Below are 16,650 nucleotides of genomic sequence, written 5' to 3' on the forward strand. Positions count from 1 at the left end.
CGAAAGAAGGTGGCGGCGGTGAGAAAACATCTGCAGGATTGGCGGCAGATACAAGCGAAAAGGGACAGCCTGATAAGTGAGACGGACGCGTCAAATCAGGCTCAAGGTCGCGCTGGGTGATGTCGGATACGAAGATGGAGATTCGCTGCTCCCCGGGCAAATAGGAGGCTCGGTCGTTCTGTATTGGCCAATCTTGTCTGAGTGTCGCTTGAATTCACTTTGCATCTGCCCTCGCAACGAGCTTCTCAGGCTCTCCGCTCGCTTTCGACACGGGTGCTCGGTAGCCCAGCGCGGGATTCTCTGGAAGATCGACCCCCCATACCAGCCTGCAGTCGCGACTGATCCGCTCTCTGGAGCTGACAACAGAGCTGGTAGGCTGGTGTACCACATCAGGAAAGACGAACTCGCCAACACCACCATCGCCCTCGAGGACCCAGCGATGAGCCACTTCTCTCGCGAGCGAGTTTCCGTCTCGTTGTGCATCATGAGCCAGCAGACTGCCGCTCACTACCCACGCAAGACTGAACATGATATGTCTCCCTTCTGCCAGGGCTGCCGCCATGTCATCGCCACCCAGGACGAGTCTGTTCCTCAGATTGGACCAAGAAGCGGTCAAGGCCCCTTTGAGCGCTTCGTCTGTAATGCCGGCTAAGACCTTACCTTCTAACCAGTCGCTGAAAATGCTCAGATTCTTTCCATTTAGCATATGTCTCACCACCTCGCTACTCAACACGTTTGTGGTGCCCTCCCACGTCATGTTGGCGGCTGTATCACGGTACAGCCGGGAGATGTTGAATTCCGGCTCGTCAGGCTCATCCATGTAACCCACACCGCCCATGGCCTCTTGGCACTCTTGAAGGGCAATACATCCGATCTTGCAGTTGACGCCTTTGGCCGTGGCTGTGAGAGCTCGCTGGACCACTGTCGCTTGCACCCCCGCTTCGGGCAACGGAGGGTAGTTGGCCGGCTGCTCGGTAGGGAAACCATTGTCAACGAAGCTCAGGATGGAAGTGGTGAAGAAGGCCAGCTGTAAAAGGCCTTGGAACTTGACTTCCATATTTGCAAGCAGTCTGAGGTGCATTGGGAAGGTCCACAAAGGCTGGTTGATGGTTGTTCTGGCTTGTGCGAACCCTTTTGCGATGGCCATGCCACGACGCCAGCACGACAGGGCGGTGATGGCGTTATGTGTTCTGCTCACGTTCAACAGAGTGGCAATCGTTGCAATACCCCGGTCCACTGGACCAACCAGCCATGCCCGAACATTGTCAAGCTCCAGCTCGGCGGTAGGCAGTTCTTTGGTTCCCATTTTGTTCTTCAGTCGGTGGAAACGAATGCCATTCGTGACAACGTCAACACTGCCATCCTCCAACGTCACTTTCTTCTTCGTGGGAGCGAGGAAGAGACTAAGCTGGCCGGACTCGGTTTTGGCCAGCATCAGGGCAATGTCGCAATCTGTTGCGGAGCAGAAGAATTTGTAGCCAGAAACCAGCCAGTCTCCCTCGTCGAACTGCATCTCTCCAGTCTTTTGATTGTCTGGAAGAGGGGCATGCTCGGCCCAAGTCTCCGAATTTTGGACATCACTCCCTCCTGGGCGCTCTGTCATCCATTGGCTCGAAATCCAGTTCCCTTCCCTGGAGACGATGTGTTGATAGACGTCGTGGAACGGGTGCGCCGGGGGCAGATTTTTGAGCTGATGCGATATCAAACGAGCGGCGCCGCTGGTCATTGATACCGGGCATGAGTAAACGGCCGATGAAGCTGAGTAGATGTAATTACTAGCCAGAGATGTGGTCAGTGCGAACATCACGACAAATGAAGATCAAGCGGACCTACAATGCATGCTGTGCGATTCGACGATATGGTCCAAACTCTTCCTCATATCCCAATGCGACAACCCTGGTCCTCATTATTAGGTTCGACAGACTTGTTAACAAACCAGAAAACAACACTCACCCGTTCTGAATCCCCCACTTGCCTAGAGCTTTCCAACCTTCGCTCGTGACCAACCGGTCATAACAGTACTTTTCACCCCACACGTTGCGACTCTTGACGTAGGGTGGCTGGCGCTCGGCGTTGGAAATCCATTCGTTGACTTGGTCCGACACCGCTTCATCGCCGAACTTTTTGAGTCGAGGCTGGAGCTTTTCGTTCAGTGATGATGGCAGATACCACGAGAGTAATCGTTGATATGCGGCGTCGGAAGTCGCCGGGTTTGAGAGTCGGGGTAGCGAGAGGATGTAGCCCGAGTCAATTGTTGACGGCCGGGCATTGGAGTGAAGTTGACGCCGAGGGGCATTGAGAGTGTGCCGCGCTCGGCCTTTGGACGCAACGGCGGGACGAAACAAGCGATTCATGCCGTCAATGCATGCTCGTTTGCCTTGGTCGACGTTCAGACTCCGGGTTCCCTCGAAGGCTTCGACTGTTTTGTACAGAGATGCACCGTGAAACGCTCGACGTTGTTCCGAATTCTTCTCTCCACTGTACCTTCGACCTGGAAGTTCCCCCACCCGCCGATATAGGAAGGAGTGGGGGGCCCACACCCCACCTTGGAGCTGCAGACCGTGCTTATAACCGCGATAGAGAACGCTCGCTTCATCCGAGCTGCTCCATCTCAACAACCTGAGCATCATCATCTCAGTGGGCATGTCATCACATTGATGCTCAAACTCCATGGGCTTTTTCACATTCTCGCCAACAAATCTCAACAGCATGAGCGGCTCATACTTCCTACCGCGGATCATGATTGCACTGCTGGTGCCATTGACCCTAGCATCCTTTGCGCCGACTACGAGCCACCCAGAGCTGGGCACAGACGTGGGTCCACTGGTCAAGTCGAAGAAACCGCAGGTCTACCGATCGAGCGACGTCTCGACGCAAGCCGCGATGGAGGAGGCACAGAAAGCACGGGAGATTGTAAGAATTCAAGCCACTCGGCGAGGACAAAAGCTGTATTTGAAGCGGAAAGAGGAGGGAGATCAGCACTCTCGCTAGATACGAAGGTAGTCTGCAACTTGTCCGACAGCGGTTCGGGGACAGCTCCACGATCTCGGCGAGCCATACGGCGATTAAAGCAAGGCGCCAGCCGCCAACAACGCAGCCGCACCGGGAACGATCAGCACCTTGTAAATATCACGAACAGTCGTCGGAGCCGCGCCGCCGGTGGATGTGCCCGATGAGCCTGCGGTACTGAGGGTAGACGAAGCTCCCGGGAGAGTGCCGGTGGCAGAGCCGGAAGGGGAGGCGGCGCTCGAACCGGTGGCGGCGGAGGAGCCGGAGCCGTAGGATGGAGTAGAGGTATGGCCGCCATGGCCACTGCCCCCGCCATGCCCGCCCGAGCCCCCACCCGAGCCGCCAGCAGAGATGAGGGATGCGCCGGCGGTAATGGGGATCTGCTGGTATGCTAATTCTCCGCCTGTGAAGGTGCGGGAGGTGACGGAGCTGGTGGACGTCGAGCTATCGGCATAGTAGAGGCTCTGGGTGCAGACTGCGGTCGATGCGCCGTGGAGGTCACACGTCTCGAGCAGGGTTTCCAACGCTCCACTGATGGTGGTGGAAGTGGAGACGGCGAAGTAGCTTGGGCCGTTGGTGATGGTTGCCTGTGTCCATCAGCGATTTGGCACAGCAGGGTGAGAGATGTTTTGGCATGGACGTACCGTTGCAGCAGGCACGCACTGCGGGCTTTGGGTGCAGGTCAGCGCGACCACCGTGGTGTCGTCGCTGACCGAGACAACGGAGCCTTGCCAGGGCACATTCTTGCCGACTTTGGGGCCAAGGAAGAGCTTGACCTTCGTCGCGGCCGCTCCGCCCGCAGCAGCGCTGCCGCTGGACGCAGACTTCGCGGCGAGCGCTCCCACAGCGAGGGAGGTGGTGAGGATGATTTTGGACAACATGGTGCCTTGCAATTATCTAGGTAGCGAGCGTGGGTTGGGACGAAAAAGAGGAAGGAGGCGTTGGGGTGGAAAGGGAGATCAATGCGACGGCATCAGCGCGTGGTGAAGCACAACCTGGACCCCGCTGGCGATGGGCGCGCTGGGATGCCAGTAGTTATACGTATCCGTATGTCGCGGGCGCGCCATGGTTCCAGGCTAATTTTACCCTCAATCGCCAACTCAGGTACGCGGAGTTCGCTTGCGGAGCCGCAGGTTCACGATCCATCATCTCAGTTGCCATGTCGAGCCAAGGCTTGGGTCGCGTAGGCGGATAGACTTCGGGATCTGGGCATGTGAAACGGGGGGCAGGGAGGAGTTCGCCAATGATCCAAGTGATGTTTAACCGAGATCACCATGATCAGCACGTTCGCCTTCACGTGCCGCTCCCGCCCGCCCTGATCTGCGCTTGCCCCAAACTGGCAAGACGCTTTCCGCCTCAGGCATCTACAGCCTCAGGCACGTCAAGCTCGAACACGTGAAGGCGGAGCGGTTGTCTGTCACATGCCAACCACCATCCTCGTCTTCCACCTCCCCGACCATTCTGCCCTCCACTCTCAACATCGGCACTTTGGACTGAGCATGACGGGGCCTCAAACGTGATCTATAGCAGCAGCAGCATGGCCGTCCCCTCCCTACCCGTACGCCTACCCCTCTCCAACCGGTCCTTGAAGCAACTCCTCTCCGACCTCTCCTCCCTCTACCTCCGGCACCGCACGCAGATCTCGCGCACGGCGTACGCTGCCCTCTTCCTCACCCTCATCTACCGCGTCCGCCATGCCATCAAAGAGCAGAAAGCCGCGACTGCTCAGGCCGCCCAAGCCCGCAAACGCGCCTCTGCTACCGGCGGCCGGCCCGATGCCACGGCCAAGAGAAGAGTCGAGCTGGACCGAGAGTTCTTCCGCAATCTCGCCAAGCTGCTGAGGATATGTATACCAGGCGTATGGAGCCGTGAGGCCCGCTTGCTCCTTCAGCACTCCTTCTTCCTCGTCACGCGCACCCTGCTTAGTCTCTACATCGCCAAGCTGGATGGACAGCTCGTCAACAACCTGGTGCGCGGCAAGGCCAAGCGCTTCTTGAAGCTCCTCGTGTGGTGGATGCTCGTTGCCGTCCCCGCCGTCTTCACCAACTCCATGCTCAACTGGCATCAGACAACTCTGGCGCTCGCATATCGAACCCGCCTCACGAACTACATCCACGACAAGTATCTCAACAACATGACCTTCTACACCCTCAGCGCCCTCGACGACCGGATCAAAAATGCCGACCAACTCATCGTGGTCGACGTGTCCAAGTTCAGCAACTCCCTCGCCGATTTGTACTCCAGCCTGACAAAGCCCGTCCTCGACCTTGCCATTAACAGCTGGTCCATTTCTCGGAGCGTCGGCGGCGAGGCCTTCATACTCGCCAGTGTCGCCGTGCACATCAGTGCACTTCTCATGCGAGCAGTCACCCCGCCATTTGGCAAATATGTGGCCGAAGAGACTAAGCTGGAGGGCGAGTTTCGCTTCCAGCATACCAGACTCATCGACTACAGTGAGGAAGTGGCGCTCTACTACGGCCACGATGCCGAGAGAGACACATTGGACAAAGGCTACTTTACCCTCATCAAGCACGTCAACCGTATCTTACGAAGAAAGCTGTGGCATGGCGTGATGGAAGATTACGTTGTCAAGTATTGCTGGACCGCGATTGGCTTCTTGCTAATCTCGGTCCCCGTCTTCTTCCGTGTTCCTGCAAATGTCAATGCAGGCCTTGGCCCCAAGGCGGCTGGGCGTGCGGAAGATCTCATCACTGTCCGCAGGCTGTTGGTGAATTGCAGCGACGCGTTTGGGAAGCTGATGTTTAGCTACAAGGATGTTTCTCAACTTGCTGGGTACACCAGCAGGGTCAGCATGCTACTCGAAGTCATTGCGGATACCGAGCGAGGACACTTTGAAAAGGCTCTCGTTTCGTCTGCGTCTACGGAAGCCAACGCCGTGGTACTAGCAGGGAGAGGAGAACTGGAGGAGAGCGACGACATTCAATTCCTGGACGTACCCATCGTTAGCCCGAACGGCGATGTCTTGGTGAGGCAGCTGTCTTTCCACATTGGACCTGGCGACCACTTGCTCATTGTGGGCCCGAACGGCTGCGGGAAAAGCAGCCTCTTCCGCATCCTCGGGGGCTTATGGCCTGTTTATGGTGGCAAAGTGCGCAAACCCGCAAGCGAGGACATCTTCTACATCCCGCAGAGGCCGTATCTCAGCAAAGGCACCCTGAGACAGCAAATCCTGTATCCAGACAGCCTGCTTGACATGCGAGCAAGGCGCATCACCGATCAAGATCTCGCAGACATCCTGCAAAAACTGGGCATTGGTTATCTCCTCGAACTGCAAAATTCGAAGCACTCTGCGGAGCTCGAGCTTGCGCCGGTGGAAAGCCGCTCCGGCCGTACACCCAATGGATTAGACGTCGAGGCAGAATGGACATCCGTCCTCTCCAATGGCGACCAACAGCGGATAGCGGCTGCACGCTTGTTCTACCATCGCCCCAAATACGCCATTCTCGACGAGTGCACCAGCAGTGTCACGGCCGAGGTGGAGAAGATCATGTACGAGGAAGCGAAGAATCTGGGCATCACACTCATGACTGTTTCACATCGCCGAAGTCTGTGGCGATATCACGGCTGGATTTTGCAGTTTGATGGGCAGGGTGGACACGTCTTCACCAAGCTGGATGCGGAAAAGAGGCTTGCCTTGGAGGATGAGCGGGAGGAGCTGGAGATCAAGATTCGCGCTGTCCCGGAGATTGAGAAGAGGATTGCGGAATTGGAGGCTGGTGGTCAATGAGCGGATTTGTGCTGCATCTTCGTCCCTGAAAGCACGAACATAGTAGTGCGCAATATCATGAATGATGAATATTAGAGTGAATTGAGTGTACTAAGTCCCGCAGAATGGACAGAGCTTATGTGCATAGTGCTGACTGTCAGCCTTACGTTGATCCTATTCCTGCCTAGATCGCAGCCATGGCGCGCAAGGGCGTGCATTATTACACATGTTAGCCTGACTGGATTTCTGCTTCTTCAATCTCAACCCTCCTTCTCGTCTGCGCTCTTCGAATGTCAGCCTTCGGTCCGCCGGGTGTCCGCAGCTGTACAATGCCAAACGTTGCAGAGCCGAACGAACTGACAGCCACTGTTGACCAATACGATCCCGGCAACACCCGAGACTAGATGTCGCCCCGGTATTTGATCATCAGCCTGTCGCAACAAATCGTCATGATACTCCAGTGGCGACTAGATGTCATGATTTGGATCATCGCCCTATCATCCGAGCTCGGCGCTGGTTGGACCCCTCGATCATTGAATGACGTTGGAGGTGGGGAAAACAGCCCCGAGCCTTATCAATGTGAATATCGATATTGATATTTGCCACGGCAAGACTCTACCTCTTTTTACATTGATCTCATCGAACGCAAGACGAAACCAAGAAATCAATATCCTTAGATAATCGGACCTACCAAACACCATGTCTTTCACCCTCATCAGCGCAACTCCCTCGCCGTTCGCGCGAATGAATCGCATCACGATGCTGGAGAAAGGCATTCCGTTCTCGTTGCAGAACGAGATTCCGTGGCAGTCAGTCTTCACCCTACATAGACCTACGAACTCTACCGATCATGTACTGACTTTCCCATAGCAAGGAGGAGACCATCACCCCGCAGCATAACCCGCTCGAAAAGCTCCCGATTCTATTGAACCCCTCCGATCCCACCTTCGAGCCTGTGTACGATAGCGCGCATATCCAGCGCTACCTCGTGGAGAAGTTTGCGAACAAGGGGCCCAAACTCCTGACCGGCGACATCGATCTCGACCTGAAGGCATATCAATTGCAAGTCTTGTCCGAGGGGGTAATGGATGCCATGGTGCTGCGGTCTTTCGAGAATGCCCGGGCAGAAGAGAAGCAGAGCAAGGAGTGGGCGGAGCGACAGACTCGCAAGATCAATGGCGGGCTCAAAGCATTTGACGAGTTGGCCAAGCACCGGAAAGGAGAATACTTGATTGGAGATGGCAAGGTGTATACCATTGCGGACATTGCTGTTGCTTGTGCGGTGGGGCATCTGGATTTCGTCGACGCGGTGCCGGGCTGGAGGGAGCAGTACCCCAGCATCGCGGAGTGGTTCGACAAGATGGAGCGGCGGGAGTATCACGCTCAGACGCGGCCTGTCATGTTCGACATCAAATGGGACAGCATTGTGTGAAGACAAGTTAAGATTTTATGCGGAACATAGTATGCTGTATGGTACAGCATGCGATTCAATCGGCTTGCGCCGTTGCAGTGGTCTGTCCAATTGCTCCTCCCGCCTTTCGTCGGGCGAAGTGGATGCTTTGTCTGGGCCGTGGACGTCTGAGATGCTTGGGCTCCTTCTTCGGCCCGCCTAGAATCCAACCATTCATTGGCCGTCGGACACCCACAAACTTCCCTCCAGGCGTGAAGATTTCGACCTCCGGAACAGCGAGAGCGTCGTCACTAGCATCGCCCCTTCCAAAAGCGTATCTGCCATCGTCGGCAGATCGACGTCGGCTGCGTACCTGACATGTAAGTTCGACCCAGCCAACGCCTTCAATCAGGATGTCGGCAGAGTAGATGGTAAAGGGCAGATTGGCTGCTTTCATCTTACCAGCCGCCTTGTGCGTCAAAGGGCCGCTGCGAGCTTTTGTCACGTCCCATTGCAATCGGACAGTACCTGCGCTTCGGATGTCATTCCTCGCTGAATCTGTAATGATGCTCTCGACTGTTCCCGAGTACGGTTCTCCATTCTCGTAGAGCCCAGTTTGAATAGCCACCGCTTTATCGGTGCTGGTAACATGTGGTTCCAAGGGCACGAATGGATACGCAAGAACAACGTGATCATGGGTCTTGGGCGTAATTCGGACCAGGCCTCCAATCAACAGCGATTGGCCGGGTTTGATGGTGTGCTGTTCTGGCACCACGCGCGTTTTCATCATCAAAGCCTTGCGATGATCGGGCTTGACGTAGCTTTCGAGAGAGCTGCGATGGACACCCGGCAGATCGATAAGCTCTCCTCTCCCATTGCCAAATGGAATGCGAATTGGCGACGCGGTTGTTCCTGGCAGTGCTGAGACAATGGGCATGTGTGGATAGGGGGTCTCCGGTTGGGCGGGGGGAAGCAGGGAAGAGTGTTCATCCTCGTCCAACACCACATCTTCTCGCATAGCTTCGATCTCTTCGTCAGATATCGCGAGCTCGGACTCCTGGAGGCTATTTGCGGCATCGTCAAAGGGCTCGAAGGGCGCGTCCTCGTCGAGGTTTCGGATAGGTACTCTCGCAGCTTCAGCGCCACTAAGTGCAGCAGCGTCACTCGCCAAAGCCTGATTCTGTTGATGCCTCATGCGATTGATGTTCGTTTCGACTTCATTCCTGGCCTTGGGAAACACCACCTCGTACAATGCACTCTTTCCCACATTGACCTTCCCCACCATCCATCCTGCACCGCCACGGGTCCAGATGTCTTCTTTCACCGTACGTGTCCACCAGCCTCTGTATGCAGACACCAGTCTTACATTACCCAGTCTCACGTCTTTCCCAACTCCTCTCAGGGCGTCTCGAAGCACCTCTCGCAGGTAGGGTAATAAGCTGTCCACCTGCTCTTTCTTCGGCGCGAGTAGGTCGCTTCGCGTGATGACGAAGCTGACCTCTGCTGTTCGACCGCGGATGTAACTGACAGTCTTTGATCTTCGGTTGAGCGTTCGCATGCGGGGGAGTCGGAGGGCGTGCTGTAGATTGGGAATCAAAGACATGGGAAAGTCGGCGGCATCGAGGACGTGATAGATGTGATTGTGCTTGTGAGGAGACTGTTCGATGGTTTGCTGGATGGACTGCATTGAAGGGTGCACAATGCTCTGTCCGCGCGATTGGTAGAGAAGAAAATGGCAGCGATCGCAGATGGGCGCCTTTTCCACCGTCTTCGCTGCCTCGTCCCCCGATGGCACGGCAGGTACCTGATCTCCCAGCACCCCGAGATTCAGCGCATTCTCGAAGATTTCGTCCTCTCTCTTCCGAGCAATCGTAGCCCGAGGGGCTTTGGTGGCCCGTCTGGAGCCATAATACCCCGGCGCATCGGAGTCGACGGTCTGACTGGGAGCTCCGCAGCCGGGGCAGCAGAGGGGAAGGTTCTTCGCCTCGTCGCGAGAAGCAAGCAGCGGCGGTACTGCATGCTGTCCCTCGGAAAAAGATTCGGGGCGTGGAGAGGTTTGCTCAGCACGGTATGATGTGCTGGTCGCGAGCTGCCTATGGATTTGAGCCCATCCTGACACCACCGGCGCTCCGCTGCCGACTTTGACAAAGCTTCGACGTGTTGTAATTGCTCGCGTGGCTTGCACCAGCGTACGAAGCATCAGCTACGATACGTTTTCGAGGCGGAGTAATGGTCGGTCTGCATCGACACCCGTGAAAGACGGATTCATGAGTATTCTTTGGGAGTGAAGTGCCAAGCGCATCTTCGGACGATGTCGGTGATTGGCTTGATTATGCACCCGATCTAACCCGATACGGAAGTCAGCGGCCCTGACCGTTGTAAGGCAACTACATCACACCTTATAATAAGGCAACCACCTTAGCCTCACCAGCCAAAGGACCGCGATGCAGCTGCCAAGCTCAAGTACAAGACGACTGAAGTCGCTTATAAATACAACCCTCTCCTACTCTTCCATCTCAATGACTGCTCTGGTTCGCACACTTACACGGCCATCACTTCAGTAACATATACGTCTGTGACCTGCATCCTGCTCGCCTCATCGATCCCTCACAATGGCCAGCCCACAGCCTCCCGGGCAACCTCGCACCTTCAATCCGGCAAACGTGCCAGCGCCTCCGCCAACATATAACCAAGTTGCCACTACGCCGCTGGCCCCTACAAGCGAGCTGATTACGCTTGCTGGCCAAGTTGGCATTGACCCACAGACTCGACACATACCCGGTGACTTTGTCTCCCAGGCTAGAATCGCCTGCCGGAACGTTCAGGCATGTCTTGCAGCGGCTGGGGCCACCCCACGAGACATAGTTCACGTGCGCCACTACATCGTCCACAAGACGGGCAATGCCGATCTGGATGCGCTCGAGATCTTCGATCGTGGCTGGGGGCCAGTCTGGATGGAGTTTATGGACCGCGAGGCCGATGGACATCGCCCACCGGATACCGTCTTGGGAGTTGCCGCGCTGGCTGGGAAGTCTTTGCTGTATGAAGTGGAGGTGTGGGCTATCCGCCATGCTCCTGCAAAGTGAGTATCTGACCTACATTCTATTGCGGAGCACCATCTCCCTTTGCCTCGTCCACATTCCTCGCTAGTACTCTCTTGGAAACAGCTCGGTAGATGGATCACTTTGCTATGGCGAAACATATCTTACAGACTCGCAATAACGGAATCTAAGCTACTCATGTCCAACAAATATGCATCACGGGCTCGCTTGATCGCCTCTTGGTCCTCCAGGATGTCGTCGGTCCATCGGTACACATACACCGTCCTCATACCCACCTCCTTCGCGCCTTGCAGGTCATAGTCATGGGCAGCTACCATGACGCACTCTGCAGCCTTGAGTTGTAAAAGCTTGAGCACTTTGCGGTAGTTCTCTGGTGCCGGCTTGTAACACCCCAGCAACTCGCTGGAAAACAGCATGTCGTACTGCAACCCCGCCGACTTGGCGAGATCTAGCTGCAGACGCGTGCTGCCGTTGGCATGGACATAGATCTGCAGTTTTCGATGGTGCCGGAGCTTGTGCAGTGCGGGAGCGACATCGGGCCAGGCGTGTTGGTGGTGCCATGCGGCTACCAACGACTCCTTGATGTCGGGAGAGAAGTGATGTTGAATCTCAGGCTGCTGGTCCAGGAAAAGGTCCAGCACTGTACGCTGTGTGTCGTCGAAGTCCTCTACCGGCCGCCCTTCGCTGACCCGTCGCGCATTATAATCAAAGTACGCTTGCCTCCAGTCGAGCGCGAATCTCGATCGAGCTTGCTCGGATAGTTCATGCGGGAGAGCTTCGACAATGCTTGAGTGCCAGTCCAAACAAGTCCCTATGAAATCGAATAAGACTGCTTTGATCGATGTCTTCTCCATGTTGGTGGATTCGGTTGTGTCTCAACGGGGGGTTGTGTTTGCGTTGATGTCTTGTTGCAACGTCCAAGTGTGTCCCAGGCATTTAACCAACAGTGAATTGCTTTCAATCGCTCATCACAACTGCATATGGATCGACAGGGCGTGGTGGCGGATTGTAGGGCGTGCGGGACCCTGTCCAGCTCTTGCCTAAACCGGCCGAGGCTGTTTCTCCCAGGGCGTCCAAAGCCACCTCGATTATTATTAATGCGAGACAACAACACCGACATGAACAAGATAATGTGTCTGGTAACGAAGTTTGATGCTTGCCACTTGCGACTCTGGTCGCTGTCTCCCAGCTACTTCTCATATCGCGCCATGCAGATCTCTTTGCACCCCAGTTCTTCGTCAGCCTTGCAAGGCCCGTGCAACATGCCCGGTGGGCGACAGCAATAGCTTCCCGCCGCAAACCACTCCTTCTTTCCCACATCGTACAACCGACTCTCGATAATGTAGCACTCCTCCCAATAATCATGCGAGCATACGGTGTCCTTGTCGAAATCGTCGGATGGGTTTTCCCCCCATAAGCTGCCGGGTGAATGCTGCTTCAGCACCGTTTTGTCGCCGGTGGAAGGATCGTAGGATAGGATGTATGCTACATTTCGGGTGTGAGTACCGTCTGCATGAGCTTTCGAGGTGGTGATGCTTTGGAAGAAGCCGTTATCATCGATTATCTTCGTGAATTCAACTCGGGTTTGGCTAATGGCGACATGCTTGCGAGACGTCTTGATTCCCTAGTGATGAACGAGATGGTTTGTTTGTGACTGAAAGAGAAATGGATCGTCACTTTCTATTCATAAGTTGCACCACCTATGTGTGGAGGCAATCGCTTGTCTTTATAGCCCGCGAAATCACTGCTCAATGCTCATTTGTTCAAGCCAAACACTGTCGCTTGTTGTCGATCTACGCCCTAGACGCCGACAAAAGCGGACTAGAAAGTCGTCAAGTCGAAGTCAAACCATCCCAAACGCGGTCCGTCATTCCATTCGATCACCATGCCAGCTTGGCCAAGAAGCTCTTAGGGAACTTGCGCACCAGAAGCTTGCGCCCCTCGTCCAATAACAACAGTCCCATTCCGAAAGCCATCGGAAGAAACCAGTACTCCGCCGGAATCACTGCCGTGTTCAGAACGGCGTGGAATTTCGGCACGTACGTGAAGAAGATTGCAATGACAAGGGCGAAGCAGATGGCGGGAAGGAGGTACCAGTTCATCTTGTGCGTGAAGACCGAGATTCTTCGGACGCGCACGGCGAAGAGGTTAAACCATTGCCTGTCGTTTTGTTAGCGATCGCTCAGTCGACTTTCCACACGCTGGCGTTGAAATACTCACATCACAACCAAGTTGACGAAATAGATCGAACTGGCGACGTTCAGGACGTGATAGTACTGCGCCTGCGATACACCGGCCGGTATCGCTCCAAAGCCGAACCAGAGGGTGGAGAAGGGCACTCCAGCGCGTTGAGCATACCAGTAACTCATGGCAAACGAAGACGTAGCCTCGATCAAGCCCAAAAAGCCATAAGCTTGCAGGATCAATTTCCAGTCCACCAGACGGTCTTTCTTCGCATTCCGCGGCTTGCGTAGCAGCACATCAGCCTCTGGCTTCTCGTATGCCAGTGCGATGGCAGCGGCACAATCTGTTAGACAGCAGACGACGATCATGTTGAAGCTGGACAGAACCTGCGGTAGGCCGAACACGACATTCGTGAGTACTGGCCAGAACTCAGAGAAAGATCCAGCAGGCAGGAGGTAGATGACGGTCTTCTTGAGATTCTCAAAGACGACTCGGCCGTAGCGGACAGCCTCGACGATGCCAGCGAAAGAGTCGAGAAGGACCATGTCGGCTGCCTCAATCGCCACGTCGCTGCCAGAGCCCATGGCGATACCAATGTCAGCTTGTTTGAGACTGGGAGCATCGTTGACGCCATCTCCCGTCATCCCGACCGTCATTTCGCGCTTTTGGAGCTCCTTGACGATGCGCAACTTCTGGTCGGGAGTGGTACGGGCGAAGACGATTTCGTCGTACTGCACGACCTTGTCCCACTGACTGTCGTCCAACGTCTCGAGTTCAGACCCACTGAGGACCAGAGAGCGGATCCGATCTTCACTGAACCTCTTTTCTTCGTCGAGTCCTGCGCTTTCGAGGTCGTCATCTTCAAAGGAAAGGTTGCATATGTCGTCCACGTGCCTTGGATCGCGTGTGATGATACCACACTCAGCAGCGATGGCGGCAGCCGTCAATTTAAAGTCGCCAGTGACCATGAAGATTTTGATGCCTGCGCCGCGAAGAATGCGGACGACTTCGGGGATTTCAGGTCTCGGAGGGTCGACAATGGCGACCAAGCCGACCAAGACAAGCTCGCTCTTCGCAGACTCGAGGATCTCGTTTTCGTATTCGCGAGGCTCAGAGGCTGAGTTGGATTGTACGTTGTCCGCGCTTTTCTGGGCAAGCAAGATGACTCGTTTGCCCTGGGATGACCAGGAGTCCTTCAAGTTTTCCAGTGATCTTCTGCTACTCTCATTGAGACGGTAAATCTGGCCTCCGGCATCCATGGACGATCCACATCGAGGAAGCAGGATGTCTGGCGCGCCCTTGATCATCAAGATCTTCTTGGACGCTTCATTTCGCGATTCTGCGACAGTGATGGCGAACTTGTTCTTGCTGTTGAAAGCGACCTTGAAGATCGTCTGCCACGCAGCACGAACGCTCGACACAGACACCATGGATTCCGCAAATCGTAAGATGGCGCTGTCGGTCGCATCGCCATTGACTTTGCGCTGCGGAATGGGTTCGTTCATCGTAGCAGCATCGAATTCCGCTTCGTTACAGACGGAGCTCAGGATGGCGAGATTTCGAAGTCCTTCGGATTCAGCGCCGTCGTACAGCCCTCCAGCTTTGGTAGCCGGTGTAGGTTCCTTTCCGACAACATACTCTGTCACCGACATTTGGTTCCTCGTAAGTGTTCCGGTCTTGTCGGAGCAGATGACGTTGACGGCTCCGAGAGTTTCGACCGTCTTCAGACTTTTGCAGAGGATTTTGTTGCGTTTCATGATAGAAGCAGTGATGCTTAGTGAAGCCACCACTGCAATCGGCAAACCCTCGGGTATGAAAGCGACCGCTACGCTGACACAGTCCACGATCAAGCCAGCAACGCTGATCCAGCCAGGGTGTTCTTTGCGCAGCCAGCCAGCCCAGACGGCGATGACGACGATGATGAAGACCAGCATGAGAGAGCAGATGAAGAGGACAAAGTACAGAATCTCCTTCTGCAGCGGCGTCAATCCCTGTTTCGGCGTGCTGGTGAGTTTTGCGATGCGGCCAAAGATTGTGCGATCGCCAGTGTCCACGACTAGTCCCCAGGCACTTCCAGACACGCAATGGGTACCAGCCATGCCGATGCAAGCGGTCTCAAGGTAATTGTCGTCCGTCGACTGCACAGAGCCTAGCAAAGGCACAGTCTCTCCGGTAAGAATGGATCGATCAAACCTGGCGTCGGTAGACACCTCCACAAATCGAACATCTGCCGGCAGCTTGTTGCCGAGTGTGATACGCAGGACGTCTCCGGGCACGATATCGCGACCGTCGATTTCTTGTAGAGAGCCTTCCCGCAGAACGAAGCAGCGGTCCGGAAGCATACCGGTGATGGAAGCCATGACGCGCGAGGTCGAAAAGTCTTGCCAGAATGAGAAAGCGGCTTGGGCGATCCAAACGATGACAAGTACAATAGCCAGGGCAAGGTTGTCAATGGAGGCTGGTTGGCCCAAAGGCTTCCAAGACACGAAGACCAATATCGCCGCGACGAAAAGAATCGCCCCGAAACCACCGTAGAGATAGCCGATGATCTTGCGAAACCATTGTGACGGAGGAGGGGAAGGAATGTTGCGGCCAACCGTGTTCAATTGCTGGGTGACACGAGCGCTTGAAAGGCCAATGTTGCGAGAGCTGGAAAAGCGAGTATAAAGATCTTCGACGGAGGCAGTGTGATAGTCCAGGGCGCCGAAGGAGATTTCCGGCGTCTGCTGCTTGCCATCCTTTTTTGCAACTTTTGCGAGACTTTGACGGTTGTTCTCGTCGATCCCAAACGATACCGTGCGATATGTGGGGGGTAGAACGAGGGCGGGATCCACGCTTCTTCTTGCGGAGCCTTGTGTTCAAATATCAGTGTACATTCGTGTCTTCAATGGCGGGTAACGAAACAGCGTACGAATAGATATGGCGTCTCGAGAGCGCGAACGTGTATATCGCGCGTGTCCGCCGCGTTCGACGCGCTGTTCTCCTCGCGGATCTAGGTCGACGGCATACTGTATTCGGCCAGTCGACGGCAGTTGGCTCTCCACCGGCGAGAGATCGACCATGAACTCCTTTTTTTCTGCCATGCCTGGACTATCTGGCTCGCAACAAAAGGATGGGAACGGAACGAGTACGGAAGCAGGAGGAGAGAGGAGGGAAGAAAGAAATAGCTCAGGTAGCACCTGCCTTTTATCTCGTCCGGAAAATGAAGCGCGTGAATTCGACAACCCCTGCGTACCCACGAGAAAGCATCCTGCGATGTTGTCAATTTTCCGACACCG

General features: G+C 55.3%; 9 protein-coding genes across 9 annotated transcripts; 4 read left to right on the forward strand and 5 right to left on the reverse strand.

Moving 5' to 3' along the window:
• Window positions 1–214: 214 nt before the first annotated feature.
• BDY17DRAFT_327827 (acyl-CoA dehydrogenase) lies at window positions 215–2,354 on the reverse strand (the record flags this gene model as incomplete). Its single annotated transcript, XM_033737740.1, has 3 exons — window positions 215–1,775; window positions 1,834–1,896; window positions 1,954–2,354. 3 exons carry the CDS (start codon window positions 2,352–2,354, stop codon window positions 215–217), a joined length of 2,025 nt encoding a protein of 674 aa, XP_033585596.1.
• Window positions 2,355–2,535: 181 nt separating this feature from the next.
• On the forward strand, window positions 2,536–3,028 carry BDY17DRAFT_47592 (uncharacterized protein). The gene has a single exon (XM_033738429.1). The coding sequence runs from the start codon at window positions 2,671–2,673 to the stop codon at window positions 2,989–2,991; it is 321 nt and encodes a 106-aa protein (XP_033585597.1). The 5' UTR covers window positions 2,536–2,670; the 3' UTR covers window positions 2,992–3,028.
• Window positions 3,029–3,065: 37 nt separating this feature from the next.
• On the reverse strand, window positions 3,066–3,890 carry BDY17DRAFT_327829 (uncharacterized protein; the record flags this gene model as incomplete). Its single annotated transcript, XM_033737741.1, has 2 exons — window positions 3,066–3,596; window positions 3,654–3,890. The coding sequence occupies 2 exons, from the start codon at window positions 3,888–3,890 to the stop codon at window positions 3,066–3,068; spliced, it is 768 nt and encodes a 255-aa protein (XP_033585598.1).
• Window positions 3,891–4,419: 529 nt separating this feature from the next.
• BDY17DRAFT_304849 (putative ABC transporter) lies at window positions 4,420–6,859 on the forward strand. Its single transcript, XM_033734779.1, has one exon. It carries the CDS (start codon window positions 4,547–4,549, stop codon window positions 6,755–6,757), a length of 2,211 nt encoding a protein of 736 aa, XP_033585599.1. The 5' UTR covers window positions 4,420–4,546; the 3' UTR covers window positions 6,758–6,859.
• A 576-nt stretch (window positions 6,860–7,435) lies between these two features.
• Window positions 7,436–8,168, forward strand: BDY17DRAFT_327831 (uncharacterized protein; the record flags this gene model as incomplete). Its single annotated transcript, XM_033737742.1, has 2 exons — window positions 7,436–7,545; window positions 7,607–8,168. 2 exons carry the CDS (start codon window positions 7,436–7,438, stop codon window positions 8,166–8,168), a joined length of 672 nt encoding a protein of 223 aa, XP_033585600.1.
• Window positions 8,169–8,487: 319 nt separating this feature from the next.
• BDY17DRAFT_231910 (uncharacterized protein) lies at window positions 8,488–10,110 on the reverse strand (the record flags this gene model as incomplete). Its single annotated transcript, XM_033730228.1, has 2 exons — window positions 8,488–9,134; window positions 9,291–10,110. Coding segments are annotated over 2 exons (1,467 nt in total), but the record flags the coding sequence as incomplete, so codon positions are not given.
• A 379-nt stretch (window positions 10,111–10,489) lies between these two features.
• On the forward strand, window positions 10,490–11,361 carry BDY17DRAFT_304852 (Endoribonuclease L-PSP/chorismate mutase-like protein). Its single transcript, XM_033734780.1, has one exon. It carries the CDS (start codon window positions 10,739–10,741, stop codon window positions 11,210–11,212), a length of 474 nt encoding a protein of 157 aa, XP_033585602.1. The 5' UTR covers window positions 10,490–10,738; the 3' UTR covers window positions 11,213–11,361.
• BDY17DRAFT_313628 ((S)-2-haloacid dehalogenase IVA) lies at window positions 11,332–12,042 on the reverse strand (the record flags this gene model as incomplete). The annotated part of the gene is made up of 1 exon (XM_033735739.1): window positions 11,332–12,042. The coding sequence occupies one exon, from the start codon at window positions 12,040–12,042 to the stop codon at window positions 11,332–11,334; it is 711 nt and encodes a 236-aa protein (XP_033585603.1).
• Window positions 12,043–13,068: 1,026 nt separating this feature from the next.
• BDY17DRAFT_327835 (uncharacterized protein) lies at window positions 13,069–16,455 on the reverse strand (the record flags this gene model as incomplete). Its single annotated transcript, XM_033737743.1, has 3 exons — window positions 13,069–13,348; window positions 13,409–16,223; window positions 16,284–16,455. The coding sequence occupies 3 exons, from the start codon at window positions 16,453–16,455 to the stop codon at window positions 13,069–13,071; spliced, it is 3,267 nt and encodes a 1,088-aa protein (XP_033585604.1).
• Between the last annotated feature and the right edge of the window lie 195 nt (window positions 16,456–16,650).

The sequence above is a fragment of the Neohortaea acidophila genome (genome assembly GCF_010093505.1).
Source record: "Neohortaea acidophila strain CBS 113389 unplaced genomic scaffold BDY17scaffold_12, whole genome shotgun sequence".
NCBI classification, from domain to species: domain Eukaryota; kingdom Fungi; phylum Ascomycota; class Dothideomycetes; order Mycosphaerellales; family Teratosphaeriaceae; genus Neohortaea; species Neohortaea acidophila.

Excerpts from the sequence above, each read along its gene's own strand:
- BDY17DRAFT_47592 (XM_033738429.1), top strand. The coding sequence starts at position 2,671 with ATGGGCTTTTTCACATTCTCGCCAACAAATCTCAACAGCATGAGCGGC.
- BDY17DRAFT_304849 (XM_033734779.1), top strand. The coding sequence starts at position 4,547 with ATGGCCGTCCCCTCCCTACCCGTACGCCTACCCCTCTCCAACCGGTCC.
- BDY17DRAFT_304852 (XM_033734780.1), top strand. The coding sequence starts at position 10,739 with ATGGCCAGCCCACAGCCTCCCGGGCAACCTCGCACCTTCAATCCGGCA.